Genomic DNA, 12980 nt, shown 5'->3' with positions numbered 1-12980 from the left:
TAATGTAATTATACACTCTTAAATTAATACATGGGTCATCACGATGGGTAAAGAATACTTATTGAATTGTTCTGCCCTCATATGCTCACATCAGTCTCATTCATGTTAATAGAAATGTGTTTGTCCAAAGGAGTAAAATTATTTGGGATCTGGTTTGTAACAGGATATGAGAAAGATTCCCAGGAAATCACAACTGTGCTCTTGTATGAGAGCTGGAAAGCTATACAATGGATGCAAGAAGATTCTGAGTCCCTCTTCATGTCTCTGAAAGCTGGACTCCTGAATAATTTTGCTTTGGCCAGGACAGGTAAAAGTTTAGGTGAGTAAACTGGGGAACTGAGTATCATTACTGGCTTGGCAGCTATACATACTGAGAGGCTATAGGCTTTCACACTCACAACAGCATGAATTGCAGCTATACTTTTTATACCATATCTGGATGACAGCAGTTGAAACCTGGATGCCTACAAAGTTTATCCTCCTGTTTCCCATGAGTGTGCCTTTCCCGCAAAGTATTTCATTATTTTCTTTTAACTACAAACACGAAGGTACCTATTCATGGAAGTTTGGAAAGGGAGTATTTGGGGCTTTAGCTATGATTTTTTACATCCTTTCCTCAATTCAATGCACAACTTCCTGATACGTGTCCATAACAGTTCCATAAAAGACTGAGGGAAGACACTGAATATGCTCAAAAGCATATTTTTATCAGTTTAAAATATTTTTTAAAAAAAAAACAACAACAAAACTCCTACAACACCAATATGCCCCCTAAAATAGGTTAAATTTTCTTTGCTGGCCTATAAATGTTTGTCACCTCAAGGGCTGAGTTTACATTCAGAAAGCCTATCAACACCACCAGCTGCTATGCTCTGTACAAATTAAAGTTACAACACACATCTTAACATGCAGCATTCTCCAGACCGAAAGGGACAAACAATACCCGCACAAGACTGACAACCTTGGTTTATGATGTAGCGCTACTGGGACAAATTCTGCCCTGAGTTATTCCACTCTAGATCCATAGTAATTTCATTTAGCTGACCTTAGCCAAGGAGAGGCCAATTTACTGAAATTAGTTGGACTTCTACCAGTTTAAATGAAAGAAGAACCTGTGTCACTATCTTTAATTTGCAATTGAATTACGTTCAAAGAATTAGGGGGGGAAACAAGCCCTAGAAATGAGTTGCTATTGCCAGGCTGGCTATTCTGTTTAAAGTAACAAAATAGAGTTCTACTTCAGTAACCTACTCTTGAACAGCTGTTTCCCATTACAGAGATGTTGCCACAGCTAACAGGCTAACATTTTTCTCCTCATACCTCAACAAAACTATCTTCTATTTCAAACCTTTTCTTGACATTTAAATAATACACCAAATGAACATGCTATCAGTTCTGCCAAAGAAATCCACGTATTTTCACATCGCTACCACTGAACTAAAGATAGAGCAATCCTTCCCAGCGTACGAGTCATCATGAGTACAGGCCAGTATATCTGTTCTCCTGTCTACAGATGTATATGCTTCCAAATACATTTGGTGGTGGACATATGTTGTAAACGTTCAGACGATTAATGTGTTTCAGAGACTTGTGTGTACTTAGAGTGAGTCCTTGGCTTAACTAAAAATCTTCCCTCCTTTTACTACTTGGAAAAATAATCTTTATGGACAAGATTTCTACATCTGACTAATTTGCCCCAATGGCAATACACCAAATTGCAATATGGAAGATACAGGTTTGACATCTTGGGTCATCTCCCGATTAACACTGCTAGATGCACTCCTATCCATTCAACTGTATTTGGAAGGCCAACAAATGCGATACAGAGATTTGCTGGAATATAACGTAAACTTGTAACTTTGCAAAGTTTTGAAAATGTTCTGCTATCTGCTCCAAGAAAAAAAAGGAACAGCTATGAGCTCTTCTCTTGACTTTGAGCTACTTCCTTCAGTGAAGTGATATTCTATGTCATTATGACACAAGTTAAGAGGCTCTTTAACAGCAATTAACAAGACTGACTACCGTCAACATCAATGACAGTTAACCATGTGTGCAAATGAACTAATGTGTTAGCTGTGATGCCGTAAGAGATGGTGTAAAACAATCCCCTTGATACATTCAGAAAACGCAAAAAACAGATTGTAAAAAAGGAAACTGCATCAAAGGATACTTCCATTCTACTAGACTAATGCAGGCTCTTCGTATTGGGTTGTTGAGGGATAAACAGAAAAGGGCACGGGGTGGCCGACTATTGGATGTATTACCCTGTTTTTTGCTCTTGGCATATTGCTGGCGTTTTCTTTGGGACAGAGATCCTACAGGCTGGGCTGTGGTGGTACTCATATTTTGGGCAGCCTTTGCTTGTCTAGCAGCATCGATTGCAGCTTGCCAAGATAGAACAGTTTGCTTAGATGGTGCTGAACTGTTTGACTGTATAGCTGGTCCGTCACCAGGGAGAGGAATTCTGGTGCTACTTGCATAGTTCGCCTCTGTGGGACAAAAGAAAAAAGGTACTTGGTTATAAATTTGTATGCTAAAATGCATCACAATATTTCTGACCAAAAGGTGATTTTAAGACCTCTTGGCAATGTGATGCTTCCCTTACATATACTACAGAGCACAAGTGTATGCACATACATATATGTGATTGAACAGTAGCCAAAAATGCTCAGGAAGCAGTATTATTTTAACTTCCAGTTTAATGCATGCATCAACCACAAACACTTCACGTTTTGATTCTTTCACTTACTGCATCTTTTTTTCTTAATTGGATGGCAGCTTCCCTGTCACCATGTTTATCCAATAACACACAGCTACTCCTCAAAATCAACTTTGCTGTAGTACTTTAGCATTTACTATTTTTTTCCCTCACTTCATTTTGGTCAAAAAAGTAGTAGTTTAAAATTCTTACGCATTGTTCAATTAAGAGTAACCAATACTGCTGGGGGCGGGGGCAGGGGGAGTCCTGTAAGCAAGTTAGATTTTGCCCTATTCTGCATTCTCAAAGAAAAATGCATGGATGCCTCCCACAAGCGAAAAATCCAATCCTGTCTGCTGATAAACATCTTCATACAGCACTGCTGTCTTCCCCACGAGGAACTACGACCATGAAACTACTGTAAAGGGAGAGGGGGTGGGTTTTGCTTTTTCACAAGGATTTGAAAAACAAACGGCACCTTCCAAATAACGCTAAAGCCCTCTTTATCCAGGTGACAGCAAGGCGCAAACCACCTCCTCGCAAGGATCCTTCCTCACGAGCTCCCCGACTAGAGCAACAGAGCCTACTCCTACATGCACCTGTAGGAAGGAGGCTCCCGAGTGAAATTCAAAACTTGAAGATGCCTGGGTGGGGAAAAAAAATGGAGGAACGGCACAATATACGTGCTGGGAATTAGGGCTGGCAGGCGGGATGACTGTGAAATGGATCTACCCAGGCAGGAGAGGAAAACAGCTCCCCAGCGATCGCTGCTCGCCGAGCAGAGCCCACGGAGAGCGCCCCCCTCCCCCCTTCTCCCGACGGGGGATCCACAGCGAGGGGACGCGAGGGCCGCGAACATGCTGGATGCTGCGGGCCGGCCCCAGCCCCGCCGCCCCCGCCGGGCGAGGGGACGCGGGAGCCCTAAGATGGCTCCCCGGGATGGCGGGGGGGTCACGGCGGGGCCCGCGCGCGGAGGCGGCCGAGCTGCCGCGGGGACCCGGCACCCGGCAAGCGCTGGCCAGCGGCGAGCGGGCGACGCATCAACAGCTGGGTGACACCGGGGGCAGCGCCGCCTCGGGGGCGGGCTGCCACCGGGGGCAACGGTGGGAATTTCGTCTCCAGCATTTTTCCAAAGCATCCCTGTGCCCCCCCCCCCCAAATAAAAAAAAAAAAAAGCGAAGGCACAACCCCGTTTCCCCGCCTTCCGCCTGCCCTTCGGGATGCCATGAAACGTGGCTCGGCGCAATTAAACCTCCCCATCCACCCACCCACCCACCATCGTCTTAAATCCCTACTTGGAAGGGAAACAAAGCCCAGGTGCCTGCGCTTCCCGGGGGGGGCTGCCCCCCGGCAGGGGCCAAAACACAAACTTACTGCTAACTGGGGGGGGGGGGGGGTGTCTCTTTATAAACGACGGCGGGGGCTATGGCAGCGCCGGAGCCGTCGGCGGGGGCGATGAGCGCAGAGGAGCCCCGGGCGCGCCCCGGCAGGGCACGGGTCGAGCACACGGCGCCCCCCGCTGCCCTCCGGCCCCGGCGCGGGGAAGACCCCGGGCAGCCGCATCTCCAGGCAGGTTTATTCACGGTTACACAAGTAACAAGAGAAACGCGGAGCCAGCCGCGTCCTCCCCGGCGCGGGCAGCGGGTACTGACGGCCGCAGGGCAGGGGACAGGCGCGCATAAACCGCTCGCATGTTGGTCACGCCGAGGGCAGCACCTTATCCCGCCGTCATCATCCCCTGCCCTTCCCGGTCCCTGCCGGAACCCAGCCGCTCATCCGCTCCCCATCCCAAACCTACCCCATCCTCAGCCCCTTCCCTAATCCCCCCCAATCCCCGACTCCCAAATCCCTCATAAATCCTCCGTCGCTCCCCCCTCCCTCCCCTCGGCGCCAGGCACGCCGCTGCCCTTGGTGGGCGCTCCGGCTCTTACCTTCAGGGTGCTGCTCCGGCTGCTGCTGCTGGTGCATTATTCTCACTTTCTCCAGCGTGTGAGAGGAAAACGAGAAAAAAAAAGAAAAAAAAAAAAAAAGACCCAAAAAAAGAGCAGAGACGCCCCCCACCCCACCCCGAGCCAGGTGTGCGCTGCCCCCTGCTCTCCCCGCTACCCGACCCCCATGGTAGTGACTAGCGACGTGCGAGGGGCTGCTCCTCCTCCTCCTCCTGCTGCTGCTGCTTCGCCGCTGCCAAATCCCTCAGAGTTTGGGCCAACATGACACTCACATCCGGGTGACACGGGATCTCTCCATCCCTAGCAACCCGGCTGCTGCCGCCGCCGCCTGCTCCTCAGCCCCCTCCTGCCGCCGCCCGCTCCTCGGGCCCCCTCCTGCCGCCGCCGCCCGCTCCTCCCCGGGCCCCCTCCTCCCGCCGCCGCCACCGGGTTAACTCCCTCGCTGCTGCCGCCGCCACCTGCTGCTGCCGCGCTCGCCGGGCCGGGCGGGGGCGCGGAGCCGCGCTCTAATCGCCTGGAGCTCCGGGAGCCGCAAATAGCGCTGCCGCCGCCTTAACCCCTTCGCTGCCGCCCCACACGCCGCCTCGCCCGGTCCCCGACACCGCCGGCCGAGCCGCCGTCCCCTCAGGCCGCTCGGCGCTGCCCCACACGGCGGGCACGGCTGTGGCGCCCTGGGGGGGGGGGGGGGGGGGGGGGCGGGTACCGAGGCGCGAGCGCCTGCAGCGTCCCTAGTGCTTCCCCCCCCACACGCGCACCGGCGGCCGTGCCCGTCCCTCGCCCTTAGCGACCCCAGACCCACCGGCCCGGTGCCGCTCCTCGCCCCGCGGGGTCCCGCACCGCCCCGCTCCCACCCCCAGGGAACACCCAGACACTCCGACCCCGAGCTCCCCGCACCGGCCTGTTGAAACGCCGCTATTCCGCCCCCCAGCCAACCCTCAGGTGTTCATAGTTTACCCAAATAATTTGAATAAATTAGGCTTTGGGGAAAAAAAAAAACCCAAACCACATTTTTGCGTTACCTTTCACCACAGAACCCTAAAACTTTGGTTTATATTTTAGCTCCGTTTCATCGGTTTTGAAGCCACCCCCGGAGCCCCGGGTGGCCCGCGGGACCCGGAGGTGTTCTACAGCGGGGAAACCCGGGGCAGCTGCCGCCAGGTCCCGCAGGACACTTGCTCAATCACTACAAGTGATTAATGAAATAAAGTAAGGGTTACAGACACACGCATTCCAAACAGAATTGACGTTTCAAAATTAAAGTTCATTTTTTCTGCAATGAACATTTTCTAATATTTTTAAAGAGTATTTCAGTATTTTTGAACAAGCCATCATCAAACCTGATGGTTGTGAACCTTTGACAAAAGCGGTATTTTGTTAAACCATTTCAATGAAACTACTTCTGCTATCCCTTTCCTCTACCACTTCCTTATTTGTGTCCCCATCCACTCTTTTAGCCATCCTTCCTCCACCAGCTATCTCCATCCAATTAATAATAAATAGCAAATACAGGCGGTAATTAGAAGAGGAGCAATAAAACCTTAATACTGCTGACATTCTCCAGGGACCTGATGGAGAATGCCCATCCTCCAGCTTTACAAGCAGGTGTCTGTTAGGTGGAGCCAATTACTTCTGTAAATTAAAGGATTAAAAAAAAAAACCCAAACAAAAAAAAACACATTAGCAACAAGGCTGATTTAGCAAGAAGTCTTACAAACAGAAAACGCCACTTCCTGACCTCAGTTTCAGCTCTTCCTTTTTTTATAATCTTCTGACGTGACGGATTCAGCTGTTGCAGTCCTGAGTCAATCTGTTGGTTTGGTTTAATTGGGAAGGTACCACACCCACTTGACAGGTTTCTATCATTACAGCTCATGTTTTTCCAGATAAAAACAGTCTACTATGTACTTAGGTACTTGCCTTAAATGTCCATGAAAGTGACTAGGACTTGCTTTCTCAACAGTCAGATACTTAGGTGTCAAAAATGCTTGGTACATTTTCAAAAGTATCTAAATCAAGACCAGTTGCCTAACAACCACTGCAGGCACTGGAAGTAGGCACCTAGTGTGCTTAGCAGGAGTTAGCGCCTAACCTGCTTAGGCACTTAGCACCTTTACAAATCTAGACTCAAGTTATCTAAAACATTTTTTTAAATGAGGCTTATGAAATTAAGCACTGAGACACAATTGAGAAATTTGTAAACAATAAGGCCTGCATCTAACATAAACAAAAAGCATCCTATAGAAAAGGGCTGCTTCCCTTGCAAATGTTGTCATGAAATCCTGGATTCCGGCCTTGCCAATGCCTGTTTTCTAACCCCTAGTCCTTACAATGGACCATAGCAACACGTACAGGGAAGCTACCACAAAACAGAGAGAAAAAAAAATCACAGTTGGTCCAAACCTGTAAGCCTTTTTGCATATTTCAAAAGCTACCTGGCCCTTTTTTTTGCTAGATCAAATTGTCTACTATATTTTCAAAATCAAAATTATAGTTAAAAAAGAAATGGAAGTCCTTCGAGAAAGTATTCAAGAACACTGGTATTGTTTAGTCACAAAAGTGCTAATTACTGAAGCCATTGATTGCCCAAACAGCTGTTTTCCCTTCTTCTGGAAACCTGCGTCTAATTATCTCACTAAAATTGCTTCACTTCTATGTCACTTTGATATTAGTTACTCATTCCTGAACGAAATGGCCAGCATTATACGGATGTTTTAGAATGTGAACTAGCTACCATAATAAGCGATGGCATTTTGAATGGAAACAAATATTGCTCAGAGAAAAAAGAAATATGGATGTCCTCATCTGTCATACACTCTGTGCTGTGCCATATTCAGTGTACTTCCTTTATATGTCAAAGAATGGTAGAGCAGGGAACAAATACATTTAATATTATCATATATTTATTGCAGATTTGCAATTAAATTACTATCATTTCCCCCTTGTGTGAGCGAAAGAGGTGGCCAAAGCAGCAGCCTCTTATGGACATCGTCGGAGCAGAAGCCCACTAAGAATTTAGGAGCGTTGTGCAGAAGGATAACCTGCTTGGCCAAAAACTTCAGCCACGATGAACTCATGAAGCAGGGCACAGCAATACCGTGCAGCAGTTCACTGCAGGAAGAAAGACTAAATCCAATTGCAATGCATGTGGGAGGAATTTACGTAACAAATACGTAATTTTATAAAAACTGGGAAGCAATGGAACTAGCCTAGTCCTTAACAAGGCACGGATTCTCACTCATGTGGGTTAATCCATTATTAATTTTAATAGTCCAGCTGAAGTTATTAGTATGCTAATATATACTAAACTATTACTATCCTTCTACATGGGAGGAACATTTTAATCAAAGGTGGCTATGTTGCAAACAAGGACTTGCAGGATTCATTCTCGTCTATGTTACGTATTTCCTTTTAATTTTGCATATATATTCTCTTTGTCTAAAGACTTGTATTTTCATTCTTGTCTGAAGTAGGTAGGGCTACAGTTTGAGTTTGAAGATATTAGAATTTTTATCTAAAAAAGACCATGATGAAATTTAAATGCCTGTATATTGTTTATGTCAGATCAGTGAATGTAATCTTTTTGATGTCAGTACAAGCAATGGTGACTCTCTAAAGAAATTAAAACAGCACTTTGGTATTACGAACGTAGTTTATGTGGACAACTATAAAAAGTGCATACTTCTGAAAACCCATTAACTGGGGTCTCAAAAATAGATAAAAATGGGCATAAATGGATTTTAGAATACATTAATCCACTATGGAATAAAGATGATGACAGTGAGGCTTAATTGTCCATGTCATTGACCTTATCCACACTTGAAATTTAATAGGTGAAAAAACTTCCAAGGGGATATAACGCTGAATTTTCACTTGCTTTCTGTAAAAGCAGTCTTTTATGTCTTTGCGTAATTGTTTTTTTATTAATTTGCATGAGCAAAGGATCCTAATACTCAGCACAATTTTGATTTTCTTCTCTCCTATTTAGTGCTTGACAAAAACATTCAAGATACCAGAAACCTACCACACTGAGGTCTTAGTATATAACCATTTGCATATAAGCTCACCGAAAATACAGATTTTTGAAAGCCAAATGTAAATGAAGTGAGTAACACTACTTCAGTCTAGCTAGAGATCTAGCTGTACATTTTGTGAAAAAAATCTCATTGTGAAAACTTGTACAGAAACAGGGAGGGAGGGAGGGAGAAGGAGGGAGAGAAGGAGGGAAGGCAGTGGGGTGCACAAACAATCCTCTTTTAATTTGTTTGGCTGAGCCACATCTTCAAGTATGTCTCAAATTGCCTATGGATTAAAGAAATCGGTGATGGTCTCCAGTAATGCTTACCAACTCAACAAAAGTCCTAATTATTTTTTCCATCCTCTCCGCAGAACTATATAATGGTACCCAGACAGTAAGGGACAACTGCAAACACAATTTTGAATTAAATGCTTTCTTGCGTATGTCTCTGAAACTATATTTTTCATTATCTCTCTATGCAAGTATAAACAGCATAACCTGCTCTGAACATACTGAAAATCTGTTACATTTAAAATCCGCTTGGATTTTTTCAAAACAAATTACTAAGAATGTAATGAAATGTGTTTTCCTGACTAATTAGATTCTTTGGCTTTCTGTGGTTTCAATTAGGATGCTATTACTCAGCAACACAGTTTATATTCTTCCAGCAGTTCCCGCTCCTCGCTAGAGTTCTTCACTATTTTCAGTGTTTGCCATATCTTTTCACTAACTTGCTTTGATTATTTGACTGAAAATACAGTCACTTAGAAGTTACTGGATATTCTGTTGTTCTTTATCTCAAAGCTTCATTTCCTGGTAGTCACCTTTCCATCTTCTCCCTGTTCCCCTCTAATCTACAGTCATTAATTGTCTTCACATTTTTGTCTAGTGATCCCCTTTTATTAATAAATACTTTCCACCCTGTGTGTTACCCACCTTACAGAGCTCTTACACGCCTATGCCAGTCCTAGTCATTTGAGACCCAAGTGAATTGGCTTTGGTGGGCACCACACTGGTTTCCTAGCCAGAAATTATTTCCAACTATATCACTGTGCTAGCAAGGTGAACTGAAGTGGTGACAGCAGGACTGCATCACCTTAAATTTAGAGTATCCATATTTAGGATAGAAAATATTTAAACTGTTGACTGCGGGAGCACATTTCAAATTGTCATTTAAGTAGATTCAAAATTTTCTCTGAAGAGTTTCATGTCTATTTTTAGTGCTCAGTAGAATGATGATTTCACAGATGGGCAACATAGCCAGCTACCAAAAAAATTCCACTACACATAATTGTGCTTGAAAATGTCACAGTGAAATGTACAGATGACTCACAGTATCAGCACATGCGCCTCATGCAAACAAATAACTTTTATAAATACAAGCCATGCTCCAGCTTCTGCAGGATATTCTGACGGTGGCTTGTGATGGAGTTTCAAAACCCCACACTGGAGGCTGGAAAACTGCTAAAAACTGCACAGATTTTAGACAGAAGCAAACACGTTTGTGTGTGGGCTCTCCCACGGCAGCCGCAGAGACAACAGCCAGGCAGCACCAGCCCTTGGCAGGCGCCATGGCAGGCAGCGGGAGAGGGGGCGGCCGGGCCGCCAGCGTCAAGTGGGAATTCCAGCCCCGGGATCTTCTCCCACCACAGCCCAAGTGCCACTCCAGAGTGGAGCCCAGCCCCAACGAAAACACGCTTTTGGGCAAGAGCACTTGCTCTTCCTACCAAGCGCTTTGATTTCTCCTATGAAAGCGCAAATGCATCCTTTCAAATGTAAACTTACCTTGCACTTTTAAACCAATTTTTTCTGCTGTGGTATCTTGAAGTATTTTTGCCAGAACAAGTAAAATTCATTAGCTCTGTATTAAATATTAAGAAACTGACACTTGCAGAGATTCGTGAATAAGTAAAAATTCATGGTTTTTAACACGTAGCAGAGTACAGAGTGAATTCACATTCTCAAGTCTACCTGTCTCTGCTCCAGTTACTGAATACATCCCATTAGTTGGGGTTAAAAAAACGTTTCTTTCTTGCCAGATAGAGGAAACATGAATTTAGCAGTTTTTCTGCAGAATCGTTCCCAAATAGATTTTTTAAATTACTTTGAGACATTCCTTGTCAAAAGCAGCTCTTGAGGAAGACTACAGCTGCACAGTTAAGCACACCAAGGTCAAGAAATGTCCTACTTCATTCTGAGGCTGTATCATGACACAATTTCACATGATCCACTCTTCCTTTTACAGGAATACGCACTATGCAGAGCGTGAGACAGCCTATGCTTACAGCAAGAAACTGACAGTAAATATTTGTATTTATCTTTTGATCTGATTAATTAATCTATGCATACAGCAATGGATACAACACAAAATTTATTTCGAATTTATTTTGTTGGAAGGCAAATTTCTACTGCAGCAAAGGCATGCAGGATTTGCCCGTACCTGTTTCAGAATAAGTAGGGCTAGCAGCAAGCAAAACAAGCTTTAGAGTAAGTAGCAGCTAACAACAACCGTAAAAAGAAAGCTTTCTATCTGTGCTAATTGGTACTTGCTGGAGAAAATGTAGTCATGTCTCTTTGTTGGTGTTGGCACCGCACACTGAGACAGGAACCACAGGTAATAAGAAAATCACAGGCCGATAGAATGAGGGAGGAGTTGCAGTAACTACATTAGAGAATGGGGGAAAAAAGTATAAAATGCTACTGAAGGGAAACACAAGTCTAGATTTTCAGATCTGGAGCAAGCTTTTAAGGTCTTTTTTTCTTTAAAATTCTACATCCTTACAAGTATGTCCAATGAGCTGCATTACTTACAGAAGTAAGGGATTACAGTTATTAAATATGTTAGCACGTGTGGTACAATCTCAACATTAGACGATACGACAATCATTTTTAAATTGCCTCACTAGGTAAAACAGAGACTGTCATGTAAACATCCCATCTTTGGCTTTAACACCAACATCTCATGTATATGTCCAGTCTTTGTCTTTATGGATACCTAAACACATCTATGAGTTGAATATAGTTCAAAAATTCCTTTCCTTCTCTCTCTGAATGCTGTAGGATATCAGTTTTGCTACCCTACCAAAAATTTTTTCTCCTTGGCTTTATGACGATACTCAACAAAACACAGAACCAAGTTAGGTCAAACCTGTGACAACTCTGTTTTCACTGGAGTTCAAAGACTTTGAAAGGACAAAAGCATAAATAAGGAAGCAAAGTAAATATCCTTTCATATCATAAGACTTCACTGTGAAGCTCTTCACAATACAAAGACCAGCTTAATAGACTAGGGAAACAAATCCCTATAGAAAAGTGCTGAGGGATCATGCTAGTGGTAGACAAGGCAACAGAGGAGCTTTCAATCGGTAATAGAATAGCTGCAAATAACAAAATTCCTTTAGGGCACAACGGATTCTCTCTTTATGTTTCTCAGCTAGCAGGTGTAATTATCAAAAGGTATTTGTGGAGTACAGTTTGTTACTTAGAGGGTTTGAGGATTGGGTTTTTTTCAGCAGACACCACTGCCCAAAAATGTCAAACAAGGATGTGCTATGATGTGTTTAATGGATATATTCCAGTTTTGCATCATATTAATATTTCTAAAACAACTAACAAATTCTGTCACACTTTTGCTTTCTTCTGCACGCCCTTGAAACTAATTGAAAATCAGCAAGTGCAGCCAAATCTCAATATTTTATAATCACCTGCCTCACACAGTTGGCTTATTGATGCAGTTCACTTACAGCTTTGAACTTATGTGTGAAACTCCTTTCAGTGACCATGGAGCTGGTATCTCAGAGTAGGGTGCCATTTCCCAATGAAGGGAGGGTGTATCCCATTATAGACACCTGCTTGAGATAGCTGACAGACCCGTCAACATACTTTGCAATTTCAAAGACAATAAAGCTCTATTATGCATGCAAAATAAAACTCAGGCTCTGGTAGATTATGTCTTGGGGCTTTTCCAGTTTGCTATTGTAGAGCACTTCTCCAAGCATTTCTTGATGCAGAAACTAGCTATGAAAACATTGGACACTAATATCTTCAGTCATTTAATATGCATGATGCTTTTTTTTCTTTTTTTTTTCCTTTTGCCTGAGGTCTTTATTTCCTGTCAAATAAAAGGATTATTCCTGAAAATGACTCTCACTAGACTCGGCAAGATTTTTATCCATTTCTGTATCTGAAAGGTTTGCATCATCAAATAAGAAACTAGAGATTATGGCTATGAAAATATGTGAATAAAAGCAAGGGGACAGATGCCGAAGCCATAAAAATTACTAAGGCATAATCTGTGTTTGCTGTTCCATATAAATAC

The 12980-nt window shown here is 44.1% G+C and overlaps 1 protein-coding gene across 10 annotated transcripts in view; it reads right to left on the bottom strand.

Annotated features, from left to right (window-relative positions):
• Positions 1–12980, bottom strand: part of CACNA1D (calcium voltage-gated channel subunit alpha1 D) — a 239053-nt gene that overhangs the window by 195808 nt on the left and 30265 nt on the right. For 9 of the 10 annotated variants that reach the window (XM_037385300.1, XM_037385307.1, XM_037385309.1 and 6 more), the window contains exons 1-2: positions 4630–5034; positions 2171–2489 (exon numbers count right to left, since the gene is read on the bottom strand). In XM_037385300.1, the coding sequence (XP_037241197.1) occupies positions 2171–2489; positions 4630–4666 (356 nt within the window). In that variant the 5' untranslated portion in view covers positions 4667–5034. Of the gene's footprint in view, positions 1–2170; positions 2490–4629; positions 5035–12980 lie in introns of those variants that run through there. The other variant, XM_037385308.1, reaches the window with a different exon arrangement.

The sequence above is a fragment of the Falco rusticolus genome, chromosome 4 (genome assembly GCF_015220075.1).
Source record: "Falco rusticolus isolate bFalRus1 chromosome 4, bFalRus1.pri, whole genome shotgun sequence".
In the NCBI taxonomy this organism is placed as follows: Eukaryota; Metazoa; Chordata; class Aves; order Falconiformes; family Falconidae; genus Falco; species Falco rusticolus.
This window is presented reverse-complemented; position numbering and strand designations above follow the sequence as displayed.